Here is an 18,133-nt window from a genome sequence, read left to right on the forward strand (position 1 = left end):
ATAAATTAATTGGGAGGCATTGTTTTCAGACCACACGTATGTTGAATGAAGTGATCTATGTTGGTAATCAGGCTAATAGAATTTTCTTCCCTTAATATCAAGGAGCTATTTGCTTTAATTTTCTTTATAATTGCCTTAATTTTCTATACACCTGGTCAGGAAATAGAATTTTAAAATAGGCAAAGGAGCTAAAACATGAGCACTAATTTAAAAATATTATATTCCCAAACGCAAATGCGTGTTACTGAAGGAGGCAGACAGGCAGGCACCTCACAGGGACCACGGGTGCACCTGCGTATTGAAGGAAGGGGTAACAGTCGGGAAAGGACGGCATCAACCTGAGATTGCACATCTAAAACATCAGAGTGGAAACATCCAAGGAAAGTGTCTTTCCTTAAAAAAAATAAAAAGTCTCAACTAAGAGTCACTGGATCTGAGTTTACGGAAGAAGAGGTGCAGTCTCCAGTTGCAGCCTTCAAGGAAGGTCCCTATCTCATGACTCTGTCCTAGAACTTTAAATAGGAGGTCTCCTTGTGTAGTAGAAAGCTTTAGTCTTTAGACAGCAAACTGTCTTTCCCTTTTCTTAGGTCCTGAAACTTACAGAAAGTGAGGAGACCCTGTAATAGAATGGTTTGTCCAGGTTTTAATACTCCCTGCAGACAAAAGCATCTGCTGGAGGCCATGGGTGGTATTAAGAGATGGCTTCAAGGCGTGAATTTAAAGCATCCCCTCACTTTGAATGTTTGTGTTTCACTGGACAAGACTGCTCCTAGCCTGGGGATATATCTCATTAGATCTAGCTGGGTATGCCAGAAACAGAGGAAATGGTAGGATCTCCTAAACTAGCTTATCTTGTTATAATGATCAAGCCTCTTACTATAGTCTTTGCCCAGGAGAGAAGATGAAGGGGCTATATATGCAAAGAGAGTTCACTGTATCAGTTGCACTAAATAATGGACCAGAGTCAGCCTAAAGGGGCTTGGCGTAGAGTCCAGTAATGCTTTCTCCTCTCTATTCTTCAATTTTTCAGTCAATAGCTTAGAGCAAGGTCAAGGGGAAGCTAGTCCTAACATACATAATAAAGTTGAGAGGGACAGGAAACATTTAAAGCAGGGTTCTCTAATATCTTGGAGGATGAAGTGATAACACATGTCTCGCAAGAATAACTTTAAGAGGAATAAATACAATGTCCTGCACCAGAGCCAAAGAATAATAAAAGTGGTATATAGCAGAGACGTGGTCCAGAAGCATCATGAACGTTAGTGGTTAACAGGCTCATTACCATTTAGAATATGAAGTGGCTGTTTTGTTACAGAGTGAAAGACATGGTCATTCCTCTCTGGAGATGGCCAAAGAAAATGGTAACCAGTTGTATCCGTAATCCTTTTAAAGGAAGAATTAAAACTGGAACACGCACTTTAGGGAAGACACACCAGAATGGTGAAGGGATTAAAAATCCTGTAAGAACCAACTGGAGGAACCAGAGATGCTTATCACAGAAATGAGAAAATTAAAATGAGTCAAACAGCTGCTTTTCAACATCTGAAAAACTATCATGGGGCAAAGGAATTGGCCTTGTTCTCTAGGGAGGGACACGTGGCAGCCATTGGAGCTTCCTTCATTGTGTTAAGTGGATGTGTTCTTGGAAAAGTGTGTAAATCCATTTTATGTGAAGGGAATTATTCCATATAAGGGGAATAATTTTAACTATGATTTAAAGGAACTCTGCCATGTATCTTATTGCTGTAGTAAAGAATGTGAAGAATCTTTTGATCATTGAATAATAACCCTCTAAATATATTTTATGAATCAGATTTGGGCCTACTGCATTTTTAGAAAAATGAGCATGTGTTTAACAGGCCAGCTCTCAGTATAGAACTGGGTCAAAAAAGGAAATCGAGCCTGTAGTCCCAGCTGCTCGGGAGGCTGAGGCAAGAGAATCGCTTAAGCCCAGGAGCTGGAGGTTGCTGTGAGCCGTGTGACGCCACGGCACTCTACCGAGGGCAGTAAGTGAGACTCTGTCTCTACAAAAAAAATAAAAAAGGAAATCGAGCTAGGCAGTGTTACCAGTAGAGGCTAGAAGGAAAAGCCAGAGCAAGCTGAAATGAATGGAAATTAAAATATGAAAAATCCTAGGATACAAAGTCAAAATAAATCTATCTTCTAGGATGGGCCTTTCTGCCTGTTGGATGCATTAAATGATTGAAACTGCCTCTCTTTCACTCAGCTGATGTCTCCTGCTTCCAGCAACAGCAGTGGGTCTCTCTCACCTTCCTCTTCTTCTGATTGCCTGGCAAGCCGGGGAGGGCCTGGCCGGAGCCACGTGGCAGCATTAAGGAGTCGTTTTGAATTGGAATATGCTCTAAATTCCAGGTCCTATGCAGCTTGGACCCAAAGGTAAGTGATAATTTCATTAACAATCTTACAGTAAACCCCTATTCCAGAATCTTATCAAGATAGCCACCAGATTTGAAGTTAATATAACGGGGGATTAACCACCCCTCTGGAAAACTAACAGGAGTTTTGAGCCCATTTTTTCTTATCATATCATGACCAAAATCTAGAAATTTTATTCTATATTAGTGTATGTCCTCAAAGTTGCAAGTAATGGCTATTATTAACTCTAGTTTAGTAAAAATGTCTATTCTGAAACAGCAAAGAAAATTTTCTGAATGTGTTCGGGGGGTATTTTGTGGAATCAAAGGAAGAATTCCCATGTGGGAATCAGAAAACAGGTTCTGAGGATCTCAGAAGCAAAGAATCAGAGTTTCAAGAATTGCTATATGACCCAGCAATTTCCCTCATAGGAGTGTACCCAAAGAATTGAAAACAAGTACTCAAACAAATACTGGGTGCTCACATTTTTATAGCAGCAATATCCACAATAGCCAAAAGGTAGAAACACCCCAGACTTCCATCCACAGATGAACTGATAAACAAAATGTGGTACCCATATAGTAGAATATTATTCAGCCATAAAAAGGAAGAAAGTACTGATGGATAAACCTGGAAACCCTGCTAGGTGGAAGAGGCCAGACACAAAGGTCGCAGAGCTTTGACCCTGTTGGAGTGACCATCCAGAGTAGGTATATTAACAGCCCAGGCTGCCATAGCGACATACCATAGACTGTGTGGCCTTAAACAACGGAAACGTATTTTCCGACAGTTCTAGAGGCCGGATCCAAGATCACGATGCCAGCATGGCTGGGTTCTGGGGCAGGTTCCTTTCCTGGCTTATGGATTTCACCACCTTCTCTCGGCATCTCGCTTGGCAGAAAGGGAAGCCGTAGTCTCTTCATCTTCTTATAAAGTAATCAGTTCTATTGAATGAGTGCTCTACCCTTATGACCTAATTTAACCTTAATGACCTCCTTAAAGACCCCTAATTACCTCCTTCAAGATCCTTAATTGCCTCCTTAAAGCCCTCCCTCCCAAAATACAATGGTGACCTTAAGGTTTTAACATCTGAATTTGAGGAAGAACACAATCTAGTTTATAGAAATAAGTAAATCCATAAAAAGCAAAAAGTGGATTGGTTTTGCCAGGGGCTGGGGCAGAGGAAGAAACAGGGTCCAGGTTTTATTTGGGGGTAATGAAAATATTTTGGAATTAGATAGAGCTGATGGTTGTAAAACGTGGTGAATATACTAAATGCCACTGAATTACTTGGTTGCAAATGATTCATTCTTTAAAAAGTAAAATGATTAAAAAGTACATTTTATGAACTTTACCTGAATGGAAAAACAGTACCAAAAAATTTAAGCAAAGGGATGAGTCAGAAAAAGAGGGGAAAAAATCAGCATTTTTCCATAGCAAGCTCTGCCATCTATCTACATGGCTGAGTTGCCAAGAGACTGTCTCTTTGTCTCAGATTAACTGTAAAGTTTCAATGAGAGATATGTCAGATACATACTGCTACAATGATCTTGTATAATAAGGCACCCCAAAATATAGGGATATACAAACATAAGCATTTACTTCTTGTTCATGTGCGCGTGGGCTGCCTTGGGGTGGGCTTGACACTGAGCTACAGGCTGCGTCCAGATCTGCCTTCCTCCAGGCCTCTTACCCTCTGTGGATGAGTGTGTAAAAGGGCGTACCGCCTGGGGCACATTATTCTTACAGACAAAGCTAGGAATTCCAGACTACAGGCCCAAAGCGTTTGCTCAAGTTGTTCCTCTGACATTCCACTGGCAAGTCACCTGGCTAAATCCAACCTCAATAAGGAGAAAAAGTATACCTGATCTCCTGTGGGAAGAACACGGAGTCACAGGGCAAAAAGCAAAAATACCTGAGGCGTAATGAATTAGGAATAAAAGTGCAGGCTACCGTGAGAAAGAAAGTGATTGGCCCTTTTCGGATTAAATGACCATCTCCATGTGGTTGGAGTCTGGGTGGGGTTATATTTCACTGACATAAACACAGCTGTCAGGGGCTTTTGTTCTGTATGGGAGGAGAGAAGGCAGCCACTGTGAGTCTGACAGATGACCCTATAAAGGATGCACCTTCCAGCCCTCGGGAAACCACAAACTCCCTCTCCTTCCGCATGAGCTCCAGAAGATTTGCACATGGGCCCAGTGACTCCTGGGCACTCACACACACTTGTACCTACATTGGCACACCCACTCACTCCATTAGCAACGTAAATGTTCTTAAAAGTGTGGAAAGATTATTTGAATTTATCAAGGTTTTAACACAATCTACAAATAGTTATGATTGCTTTTAAAGCTGTAGTTATAATTATATATTTCTGGTCTGAAGAAAGAAATGCAGCTGTAGCTATGAAGAGATGAGAATCTGAATCATGAATGCTTTAATCTATGGATTGTGATGAAATTAAGTATCAGCAGGTTTGATTGATAACCAGGCAAACTGGACACAATTCTTTATTGGATTTCAGTCTCTCATGTAATTTCATAAGGAGCCCATGGGCCAAAATTAGATTAGGTTTGGTCACATCGTCATCTTCCAGTTCCAGCTACTCATCTTCCCCTCTACTTGTGGTTTTTAAAATTATTTCTCTGCAAGTCAGATTTTGATATTCTTAAAGCACAGTCACCTGAGGTTTGTCCACTTGAGACAGGTCAAGAGAATGAGCTATAGAACCAGACAGACCTGAGGTTAAATCTTGGCTTTGACATTTACTACCTCAATGACCTTGGTGAGGTTATTGAAGTCTTATATGTAAAATTCCCATGTGCAGACAATAATACCAGCTTTTTGGATTGTAATAAGTAGAGACACTATTGTCATAGCAGTGACAGTTGATTGAAAGATGTCAGCACACTTCAGCAAAGAATACAGTTCCAATAATGTAGTTCAGTGCCAGAATTCATAATACGCAGAGAGCTACATAGGGTGGGATGCACAGCTGAACTCCCAGGTGGGTACCCCGGAGGTTCAGGGAACAGTGTCTCTGACCTTCCTGAACCTAGGCAGGTACTAGGTATGCCACTAATAATTTAAAAACAAAAACACCTCCCTAAACTGGGTGAATTAGCCCATCAGGTTTTCTGAGACCCTCTCTCTGATATTCTCATTAAGATTTTTATAGCCTTTTGGTTCTTCCTGACTGTTAGGGAACTCTGAGAAGTTCACCAGGTACAAGTTTCTCTCAGGAACCTGGCACAGCCCTGTGTGTTTGCTGCACAGGTGAACCAAAGGTCACTTTATTAGTTGTACCATCCCTTCAGCAAGCTTAGTCTTTGGGTGCTTAAAATCAACTCCAGGAATAAGCGAAGTATTTAGCTGTAATAACACACCAACATAGGAATTACGTCTGCTTTATTCACTACTACATTCCTAGTAGCTAGTAGTGTGATTGGCATAAAGTCGATAAGTAACAAATATTTGGCTAGTAGATATAAAATAAAGAATTAGGTAAATTGTTGTGACACTTTACTTAGGAGGATATTCTCCAAATCCTCCCAGGTAAATACAAAAGAGGTGATGGCTCCACCTTTTGGCTGAGTTGTATTCCATGGTATACATATACCACAGTTTATTTATCTAATAATGGGCTGATGAGCACTTTGGCTATTTCCACGTCTTTGTAGTTGTGAATTTAACTTCTATAAGCATTCAAGTGCAAATGTCCTCCCTGTAAATGATTTTTTTAATGTAGGGGTCTATGGCACATGTCCTGGGTGAAGGGTTCACCTGCACCTTGGACTCTGCCTAACAAATACAAACAATATAACCTGATTATATGTATTCTTATATTAACCAGAAATTGAAAGAACATTTACAGTTAACAGCAAAGTATTAATTAATAAATTGGCTCCATAATTATACTTATTATTGATTGGGAGCTCAATCCATGAATAGGCTGTAACTATTTTCTCTATTCTTTCTATTTTAGAAAGCTGTCACTACTGAACATACTGGACACTATTTTAAACACTTTCATTAGTCACGTAATTAAGGCTTAGGAAATCAGTATTTCAATTTTTGTAGATGAGGAAACTGGAGCTTAAAAAGAGTAAGCAACTTTCCCCTTTTTAGTGGAAAGCAAAGTAGGAGTCAGAGCTGTATTTCTTATCCGGGATTCTCCTGTGCTTTCAGAGTTTCTCTGGTACTGGAGGTGGCATGTTCCAGAAGCTTGATATATTTTGCAAATACTTGTATTTTCTGAGCTTATTCTGATTCTGGAAGTAAATCTTGGCATGAATTCAGCTACTCCTCCCAAACCTACTTTTCTATATTGTGTACATGAAGGCAGAGAATGGAAACCAGCCATCAATAGGTTCTTAAAGTCAAAGAACCCGAAGATACAGGAATTGATGGACTCAGTCCAGCAGCGAAAGGTTAACAGCCTCCAAAGACAGAGGTCTCTGCTGTGGCTGCACAGTGGGACAACCTGGGAGCTTTTACAAATACCAATTAACCCAAAATCCATAGGGGTGGCACTCAGGCTTCAGAATGAGTCAAAAGTTTCCCAGGTGATTCCAGTGCACATTCACATACATGAAGCATTAAGGGTAGGATACAATGCTTACCCAGCTGCCAGTCACTCTGCAGAAAGAGGATGCAACTGATGGGATCAGTGGATGAGGAAAGTGAAAGCCAAGGTGAAACAGCAGCTGTGACCAAAGGGGAACATTCTGAAGGCTGAGACCTGCACAGTCTCTCCCAAAGGCCTTGCAATGTACCAGTAACCTCTGATCTTTGAGCTTCCGAACTATCTCTCATTCACGTTTCACAAAGTATAACTTTTAGTGTGGCATTATGATTTTGAAAAATGGGTAGAAGATTTGCCCTGTAGTCTCTCCTAATCTATGGACATGGGGCCCTTTAGCAATGTCTTGGAAATGGTGCATATATTTTTAAATTTTTTGTTATAAAGTTCACAGCCTGTAGGTCAGAACTTTGTAATTTAATACTTGATTTGATATGGTTTTGGTTGTTTGCATGTTTCCTTCTAATGATTATTATTTCCTTCATAAAACATATTTAGAGGTGTCAGAAATTTTCTCTACAGATAATAGGAATCCACTATTTCCTACTAAAACCACTAAAGGATAAAATCCGAAATTGAGAAAGGCTCTCTTGAAGTTCTGCCTCTTTTAAAATATTTTGTCTCTAGATATATTTGGAAAACTAAGCATGTGGCACTTGCCCCTCCCACAGGGTCTGAAATCTCCCATCTTGTGCATGGATTACATCATGTAAATTTAGAAATGACAAAGTGATACACAACCTTTCAGATGTGAAAACCAATTAGTGTTTGTGCGGGGCTGGGCTCTGAGAATAGAATGCTCTGACCTAGTTAGCTGTCCAGGAGTAGAAAACCAGGGACCCAAGCTTTGGCACTGTGTAGAACAGATACACTTGGAATTAATCTTTCACTCAGCACAAGGGCCATCAAAGGGTTTCTTTAAATAGAAATCTTGCCTAGTGCACTTAGAATGGGAGTCAACTTATAAAAGTTGAATGTAACATAAAATTTTAATTTATACACAGTTTTTCTGGAATATAGAAATCATGTAAGATGATAACACTCTGAAACTGACTTTCGCAAGAGGAAGGAAGAAAGGAGAATGGCCAGGGGACTGTGTCCATTGGCTGCTGTTAGGCAGATCCCCTCCTCCTCCATTGGCTGCTGTGGAGCAGGTCCCCTCCTCCTCCATTGGCTGCTGTTGGGCAGATCCCCTCCTCCTCCATTGGCTGCTGTGGGGCAGGTCTCCTCCTCTTCTATTGGCTGCTGTGAGCAGGTCCCCTCCTCCTCCATTGGCTGCTGTGGGCAGGTCCCCTCCTCCTCCTTTGGCTGCTGGCTGCTGTGGGGCAGGCCCCCTCTCCTCCATTGGCTGCTGTTAGGCAGATCCCCTCCTCCTCCATTGGCTGCTGTGAGCAGGTCCCCTCTCCTCCATTGGCTGCTGTTGGGCGGATCCCCTCCTCCTCCATTGGCTGCTGTGGGGCAGGTCCCCTACTCCTCCATTGGCTGCTGTTGGGCAGATCCCCTACTCCTCCATTGGCTGCTGTTGGGCAGGTCCCCTCCTCCTCCATTGGCTGCTGTTGAGCAGGTCCCGTCCTCCTCCATTGGCTGCTGTTGGGCAGGTCCCGTCCTCCTCCATTGGCTGCTGTTGGGCAGATCCCCTCCTCCTCCTCACTGAAGGCCAAATAGTCCCTTCTTTAATCTGTCACCTTTCTTACATGCTCCATTGCACTGGTAATTCCCCCTCACACTCCCCTAACATTCCCTTTTCTTTCAATCCTTAACTTCCTCCTTCATTCCTATCATCTTGCCCTTGCCAGCTCAGGACAATCAGCAGTTTCAACACCACGCTTATGGTTGCCATAAATTCTCTCACACTTTGCTTCTGTCTTCACCGTGAGTTTTCTTGTGATTTCATAAATCCCATGGCTCCAACTCACACACGCCACACACACTCACACAGTTGACTCCCCGGCCTTATGTCCAACCTTGACCTCTCTGCTTCCTAGCCTTTGCAAAATCATTTACTTCTCTCCTGTTCCATCTCTACCAAGCCCTAACCTACCAAACCTTCACTGCCAGAATATTCTTCCTTATGTAGAACTATGGTTGTGTTATCTACATTAAAACCTTCAATACTTCTTTGTTGCTTCTAAAATTAAGTGAAGTTATTTCGTTCTGGAGTCTACACATGTCCATTGTATACCCTAGTGTTTCTAAGCATAGGGTGGTAACTGTCACTCTCCCTCTTTTCAAATGCTTTGTAGGGTTTTTGGAAATTTCTGAGGCATTATCATTATTATTACTATTATTATTATTTTGGTATTCCTAGTGACCAACGAGGTGCTACTGATATTTAGTGGGCTGGGGTTTGAATGTTGAACTTCCTATGACGTTTTGGAAAATTCCACAAAATAAAAAATTATCCTGCATAAAATGTTAATGACATTCCTTGTGGGGCACACTAAGGTCAAGCTGGATCTTCCACTATTTCTCATACAAAATCCATAGTTAAACCACTATCAACCTACAATGGGCAAACTTGTAACTTTGCCCCTTCCCATCTTCTCAAAATGTTAGTCAGCCCCATTAATTATCTAAGTTACTCCATCATGTCATGAAGACGTCTGTTCTGGAGTTAGTCCATCCTCACTCAGGCCTCACCAAAGGCCACAGTACTTTGTGTCATCTTAAGCATTTATGTTATTTCATCTTATAATCAAGTGTCTTAGTCCCCACTAGCTCATAAACACTTTAAGTGCAGAAATTTTTTCTCTTCTTGTTAGGTGTCTATAATATCTAATTTATAATTTAACTATATTTGTTGAATGTTAAATATTTTTATTTATAATAAATTAAGGGAACCATTAGTTGTACTATTAATACTACTCTTTGTGTTCCTGAAATTGAAGGAGGTAAAACTCTGGCATTCAGATATTTTAAGTCCTTCATTCCTGTCAAATTCAAATCTGTTCTTATCCAAAAATAGCAAAACCACTAGATATTTCAATTCATTTTCCTCCTACCCCTCATGATTAGGGCATTTAATGTCCACCACTTTATTTTTAATAAACAAAAGGATAGATTGTAGGAATTTGATGAATGTGAACAAGTGTTACTTTTCCTTCCTCCCTCCCTTCCTAAGAATAGGCACCCCTTTCCCAACTGATCTTCAATAGTAGTTCTTCCATATATTAAGGATCTATGTTTAGATAGGTCTTGTTTTGGTTTCTTTATCCTGTTCCACTGAGTTATTTGCCTATTCCTGTATCAACAGTACACATTAAAGTGTCATCATTAAAGTCTTCATATCTGGCAGGACATGTCCCATATTGGCTATTCTTGATGTTTCTTGGCTTTTCACCCTTCTGTATGTAGCAGCTTCCCCTTGTTCATGGTTTCTCTTTCCAGGACTTCAATTACCTGCGGTCACCCTCCATCCAAAAATAGGTGAGTTCAGTAGCCCCTAATAGAAGGAGGATACAGTCTAAGACCCCCAGTGAATACCTGAAACCATGGATAGTACAGAATCCTATAGACCAATAGATTGTGTTCTTTCACATAGATAACCTACCTATGATAATGTTAATGTATAAATTAGGCGCAGTAAGAGAATAACAGTAACTAATAATAAAATGGAACAGTTAGAAAAACATGCCAGGATCATCACTCCCATTTTCTGTGGCCACTGTGTCAAGCACTGCAATGACCCATCCAGAAGGCTGCTGAAGAGTGGGTGGCATACACAGCATGGAGGTGCTGGACACAGGGATGGTCATGTCCTAGGAAGGCATGGACACACTACTCAGAATGGCACTCTATTTAAAATGTATGAATTGTTTTTTCTGGAATTTTCCATTTAATATTTTCAGACCTCAGGTGACCACAGGTAACTGAGACTCATAGAAAGCAAAACCGCTGATAAGAGGGCATCTACCATATATTATAATAAGATCTTTTAAGAAATCTTACTAAGAGAGACACCACCTTTACATAAGTTTTATTATGGTGTATTGTTATAATTATCAATTTTATTATTGCTGTTATTAATTTTATACTATGCCTAAGTTATAAATTAAATTTTATCTTAGATGCATATGTATAGGATTGTTTTACACAGCTATGGTCTATTTAGGTTTGCCCCATTATTTTCTATTCCATTATTTATAATGCTCACATTTCAAACCATTTCCTAAAAATTATTTTTAAATTTTTCAAATGCACCTTTAAAAATTCCTTCAGCATGACTGTATTGGAAGTTAACATTTGAAAACATTCTTATTTCCTCTCTTTTTTGAAATATATTTAGTGGATATGAAATTTTAGGTGTTCAATTACTTTTCTCCCCTACACCACTGGGAGAAAAAAATGCTATGCCATGTTTCCGACTTCCCTTGTTGCTATTAAAATTTAATTCACGAACCATTTGTCATCACCCTTGTTTTCAATCTTCCCTTCCCAACTGCTGTTAGAACCTCTCTCTATTTTTGGTGTCTTACACTGCAACTATTTTGCATATAGTTTAAAATTTACTTCTATTTTATCTTGCATGTGATTTGTTGGTTTGCCGTAAACTAAGGATTGATGTATTTCATAAATTCTGGATAATTTTCAGGCACTGAGTCTTCTAATCTTTATCTCTTCTTCTTTACTCTTTCTAGAACTCTAATTAGAAGTATTTTAAATTATCCCTTTTTCTCAATTTTCTTTTTCTGTTTCTGACTCTTCTGCTTTTTGGATGATTTTTTCAGACCTATTAACAGCTTCCATTTCACTTCCTTTCTTAGAAGCTGGATCTCATAGTGCTGTTTATTTTATTTATTGAGTTTCTAATTCAATTCACTCCTACATTTGATCTTAGCCAAAAGGCTGAGAAGTGATAACACTTCTAATTTCTATTCAATTTCTAGAAGTTGTATGTTATTTACAACTTAACTGGACAGTTTTACAAATCTGTTTTTTCTATATACTTTTATTTTCTTTCTTCCAACACATTTATTTTATATTTAAATTGAATATTTGTAATCACAGCAATATTTATAATTCTGTGGTTTGTTGTTTTCACTAATCCTTGCTCCTAGCATCTGGTTATGTCAGGTATTTAGAAATGTTTGTCCTGTTGATAGCTCGTGTTCCTGAGTCCTTTATCTCTGGTGATTTTTTGACCCTTTTTTGGTTTAAGTTACTTCACAGATGATTTGCTTTTGTTATTCCTGGTTGTCTAGGGATGCTAATGCCTCCAGAACACTTTAAAACTTCAATTTGGAGTTATGTAATAATTCTACTTTAAAACCTGCTATGTATGTGGGCTTGTGAATGGGACTTCTATGGGTTATATTTTAATTTTTGTTTGTTTGTTTGTTTATTTTTCTCATTGTCCCTGGAGCCAAGAACGATACAGAACACTTGTTCTTTGCATCTCCCTACACAGAGTGGATTTTATTTTTTCTGATTCATCTAATCTCGGTGTTGTCCTTTGAGGGTTTTGACTTGATACAAGTGTTTCTTACCTGACCTCCCACGTTCGTTGGCAGGTACTTACTTACTTGGCCCACACTGTGTGTTTCCCATATGATTCATTGAAATAGAGGCTTTAGGCTAACAAGAATTAGTATGAATGCTTCATAACACTTGTATCCAAGTGGAATGATAGTCCTGGCCAACGTTTCGCTTTTGTATTGGTATCTACACTGGTTGTAAATGTCTCTCTTAATCATTGCTGTGTCTCCAGTACTTAGAACAGAGTCTGGTACAAAGTAGGTAATAATACCTTTATATGCAATGAATCCACAACAGAATGCCATTTAATTCTTCATCTTTTGAAGTGTGATTTATGGTTTCCATTTTTCATGTAAAACAGAGTTAAGTAATTGGAATGAACTTAAGTAATTTGTATGAAAGTATATACTGGGAAAATGATGGTTAATAGTTGAATCTGTAACACTACATTGTGTTAATATATCATGCTGTCTTCTGGAGACTACCCTTTGCTAACATGTTTGAATCACCTTTAAGAACCAGAAAGTTTTTATTTACTTATTTATTTATTTATTATTAAATCATAGCTGTGTACATTAATGAAATCATGGGGCACCATACACTGGTTTTATAGACCATTTGACATATTTTCATCACACTGGTTAACATAGCCTTCCTGGCATTTCCTTAGTTATTGTGTTAAGACATTTATATTCTACATTTAGTGAGTTTCACATGTACCTTTGTAAGATGCACCGTAGGTGGGGTCCCGCCAATCACCCTCCCTCCACCTATCCTCCCCCCTCCCCTCCCCTCCCTCTCCTCCTTCCCCATATTCTTAGGTTATAATTGGGTTATAGCTTTCATATGAAAGCCATAAGTTAGTTCCATAGTAGGGCTGAGTACATTGGATACTTTTTCTTCCATTCTTGAGATACTTTATAAGAAGAATATGTTCCAGCTCCATCCATGTAAACATGAAAGAGGTAAAGTCTCCATCTTTCTTTAAGGCTGCATAATATTGCATGGTGTACATATACCACAGTTTATTAATCCATTCGTGGATCGATGGGCACTTGGGCTTTTTCCATGACTTAGCAATTAAGAATAAGGCTGCAATAAACATTCTGGTAAAAATATCTTTGTTATAATGTGATTTTGGGTCTTCTGGGTATATACCTAGTAGAGGAATTTGGTGGGAATGCAAATTAGTACATTCCTTTTGGAAAGATGTTTGGAGAACACTTAGAGATCTAAAAATAGACCTGCCATTCAATCCTACAATTCCTCTACTAAGAACCAGAAAGTTGTAACTAAGGTTGGACTTTGCAGATCATCAGCAGGGAGCTATCCATAGCACTGAACTACGTCACCCCGAAACCCTGCCAGATTCAATGGAACATGACGATTCTCGGTCTACGGACAATGATATTTGATTGGCAGGGAATTCCCCTTGTCGCTCTAACTGATGCTAGCCACCTTGCTCAGTTTATGCCTTCTCGTGACAGACTATAATCATCTGCCTGTATTGATACAAACCCAACTTAGACACAACTCCTTATTGCTGCTTCATTCACCAGCATGCCTTGGACTAATTCTGCCCTATCTTCTTCAGTCATGTCTCTCAAAATCAGCCTGACTCCATGGCCACATTTCTAAAAGCAGTAACAACCAATCAGAACACATAAAAAGATGAATGTCTTTCTTCTAGGAATTTGACAAATGAAAGAACACTTGAGGACCAGTTCTGAGGATAACTTGACATTAATGTGATTTCCTTATTGAACTAAGTACATTGTGAAATAGAAATTTTTTTTCCTTTGCTCATTAAACATACTCTTCACTACAGTAGCCAATCTCATTCATTGTATTAAAAAATAAAAACAATCTTTTACCTGACATTTGGGGGCAAGATATAGCTTTCTGGTGATAGTTTCATGAGTTTTTTCAGTGCTAGAAATGAAGATAAACGCTGCCCTTTCTCACTCATAAATTCAATGAGGGCTCATAACAATGAGGGATCATAAAATTTTAGCAGATGCTACATAGAAATGAGTTTAAGATTTATAAATTTAAGGAAAAATGGAAAAGATTGGATCCGTGGCTTTCTAAACTTTTTTTGTTTTGCTTATTCAAAGATTGTTGATTTTAAATATGGTATCTATGAGATTTTAAAAGACCTCAGTGTTTATAAAAACATCACATTGGTATCTTGCTCCCACTTCAGTAATGTTTTCTGAGCTTGTTGTAAAAGTTACCTAATAACTCGGTGATTCTGGTCAAGTGATTTAAGTTCTGTGGTCCTTGCTTGTGTAATGAGAAGAGTAAGTTGTTGCTTACTTACAACTAGAGACAAGATACTTTTTTAAGGATAGTTATCATGTCTGGGGGGGTATAATTTTTATGACACTTGCTTGCTGAAGGTCAGTTATCAAGCTCATCAAGGGTCTCCAGTGGCAAAAATATAAAAGCCAGTGGAGAGAAGCTGGAATCTCAGCAATTGACATGATGCCTATCAGCTGCCTTTTATCTGTTTTTTTTTTGTTTTTTGTTTTTTTTTAAGCTCAAATCTTCTTGAGAAGCCAAGAAAATTTGTATAATTAACAAAAGCACGAAATCTCTTAACGGCATGGTGGTAGGGGGCTGCTGAGAAGGGAAATATCTGCACCTCAGTGTGAGAGTGTAAATGTATTTGCATTTGATACATGTTCTCATTATGTCCCTGAATGTCATCTAATATACAGGGACAATTAAAAAAAGTGGGGAGGGGTTTTGAAGGAAGTTCAAACTATTTCCACGAAGATCAAAAAATATATAAAAACAGCCATTTATTTATATTTGCATAACACTTCTTCACCACAGTCAGTGCCATATCCAGAAAGCATTATAGAGAAATATGCAAGTAAGTCCTTTATACACTTGTGTATTTACAGATACACGTAAAAAGCGTAAAGAAGGCTGTACATTGATTGCTAGTGCCCTCTGCATTTCATGCTTCTCCTATCTTCCGAATCTTCAGACTTGGACACAGTCTGTGTTGAAATCCATCAGGGCTCTGTGTAAGAACTCCCTTTCAGCCCATAGGGACCTAAAGCAACCACGTTGGCTGCTTTGAATTTGCCTTGCTCTCTAGCGCCATCTAGCAATCAGTCCCTAAACCGCGAGCCGGGCCTCCAGCCCTTCGGGGCTGTACTCAGCAAGCACAGAGGTTGGAGGTTTCAACCGAACAAAGGCCTCCTGCCTCCAAGTGGAAGAGCATGTGAAAAATGCTAATCTTTTCCTTGACTTTTAAAACCACCCTTAGTTTGAAACATCTTTTCTCCGTGAAAAATGTAAAAGAACATCAAACAAAATATTCTGTTCAGAAGAGGAAGTGATGAAATGGGAAATTAATAAAAGTGAAGCTAGGAGAGCCCTGTGCGTGTAAAATTGGCACCTTTAAAAAAAAAAAAGCTTTAAGGACCTGGATTTATTGTCTCACACAAAAGATTTGCATGAAAAGAGTGAGCGAGTGACATATTTAGGTTACAACACATCCACCTGGGAGAAGCTGCGCTCTCCACCCTGCGGCAGAGCCTGTCAGCAGGCTGAATGGGCTCCCTCCGAACCGGGAGGGCAGCCAGGGTGCGTCCCCCTCTCCCAGCGTTTTGTAATACTAATTAACTAATCCCCGCCGCACCCAGGCGACCTGCACAGATTGGCCAGAGGCAAACTGCTAAATAAACGGCGACAGATTCCTCAGTTTTCAATTAGATAAAATGACATATTGGGACAACGAATGGCCTGTCTAATGATGGAACTTTTATGAGTTTTTCTTTCCTGGAAAAGAAGAGAAACCATCTCTCGGTTCACACACAAAAGAAGGGCCACACCCACCCTGCTAGCAGGCATCAAAGCCAGGAACCTGCCTTTGGCCGTGACATTTGCATAGGACTGAAAGTGAGACTTGGTCCGAAAGTGCTGCTTTTGTGACTGCTTCTGCTCTCCTGCAAGGCGTGACAGGACACAGCACAGGGACCAAAGAGAACAACTGGCCTGGTGTACACAGGTGGCCCTGTGCTGCGTTCAACAGCCCCGATCCAGCTCCAGCCCGCCCGCTCGCTCCAACTCCGGGCTTTGTGCTGCGAATCTCTTGCCAGCATGGCAACTGTTGCTATGTTTGCAATGTTTGCAGTACTAAGAAGTGGGTGATGCTGGTGTCTTTGTAATGATTCAGATACAACAGCAATGATTTCTAAATAGATTTCTGAGGCTGCTCTTACAATGACACTGTACAATTTAACAGATTTAATTCCTCATGGTTTTTTTTTTTTTTTCACCTTTAGCATCTTCTGTGTGGGCAAACATCTAACCCTCATATGCAAAAATGGTAACATTCTTCCTTTTGCTTAGATTTTGAAGCAAGAAGTTTCTTGTTAAAAAATGCACTTAACCATTTGTTTCTTATTATCTCCTCAGAACCTATGAGATGGAGTAATTTTCTTTTTATTTAAGTAATGGCCACTCAGGCAACCTGAAAAAATCATGGAGCCAGGAAGAAAATAATTCCTGTATTAACACAAATGGAATGAAAAGCATTCACCATTACTATTTGATAGTAGCTGAGAATTTTCTATTAACGAGATGTTCAAAAGGCCTCAATTACACCCGAGTACAAAAAATGTACTAGTGAGAAAAATGAAATCCTTTTTGTTTTTTTGGCTTACCCAGGCACTTATTTGCCAGCCCGTGTTAACTGCACCCGTAAGTATCACTGCCAGCCAACACAGCCTAGGCCCAGGGGAGATCCGACCTGGATAAAGAACAGGTTCTCTGCCGGTACTACTAACAATGTCCAGAGAAGAAAAAGTGAGGACAGGGAAGGTTTGCTGACTGCCGGGTTCCAGACACTGTTGTGTACGTCAGTCATAATGTTGACTTATCACAACTCTTCTACAAGGTCAGAGTTATTTATCATTATTCTAAAAATGGGAAAACTGAAACACAGGAAGGATAACCGACCTGCCCAGGCTTTGCTGCTAGTAAACAGCAGGGCTCAAGATTTGAGTGTAGATCAGCCTGACTGCAAAGACTATGATCTTTTTCCTACTAGCTGAGCTGCTCCAGTGTGAGAAAAGGGAGCTGCTGTCGCACTGATCCGCTGTGTGACATGAGCAAATTCCTTCCAGCCCTGGGTTTCAGGATTCTCATCTATAATGAGGCTTTTGAACCTTATACTTGCTATTAAAGGTGTGCGCCACATTCCAGCGGCTTCCCATCTCCTAGCAGCTCATTAGAAATGCAGAATCTCAGGCCTACATCAGCCCTGCGGACTCTGCATTTTAACAAGACTTTAACAGATCATTTGTGAATGTAGATGAAAATTTAATAATCACAGGACTTATCAATTTCTGTGGACCCTTCTAGCTTTAGTGTACTATATTTAGAGTGTCCCCTCATCTTTATCTCTTTCTAGATCCCACCCCTTTTCTGAGAGTGGTTTACTTCTTCCTCTGAGCATCCTTACTCCCAGCCTTATGTTGAGTGGAAAGATGCTCTGTCTTCTCCTTCCTCGCAAAAGGAAGTTTAGCAAAGAGATACAGATGGAACTAGTACCAATCATACCAAGCCTACCTATATCGAGTTCTCATTTTGTACCAGATAACAGTCTATGGTACTTTAAATATGATATCTCATTTAATCTCTGTAACAATGAGGTAGTTTCTCTCATTTTTCCCCATT

At 39.7% G+C, this 18,133-nt stretch overlaps 1 protein-coding gene across 1 annotated transcript in view; it reads left to right on the forward strand.

The window, feature by feature from the left end:
• Positions 1-18,133, forward strand: part of TNNI3K (TNNI3 interacting kinase) — a 251,733-nt gene that overhangs the window by 205,376 nt on the left and 28,224 nt on the right. The window contains exon 22 of the mRNA XM_053591701.1: positions 2,228-2,397. Coding sequence (XP_053447676.1) covers positions 2,228-2,397 — 170 coding nt within the window. The remainder of the gene's footprint in view (positions 1-2,227; positions 2,398-18,133) is intronic.

Source organism: Nycticebus coucang, chromosome 5 (genome assembly GCF_027406575.1).
Source record: "Nycticebus coucang isolate mNycCou1 chromosome 5, mNycCou1.pri, whole genome shotgun sequence".
NCBI classification, from domain to species: Eukaryota; Metazoa; Chordata; class Mammalia; order Primates; family Lorisidae; genus Nycticebus; species Nycticebus coucang.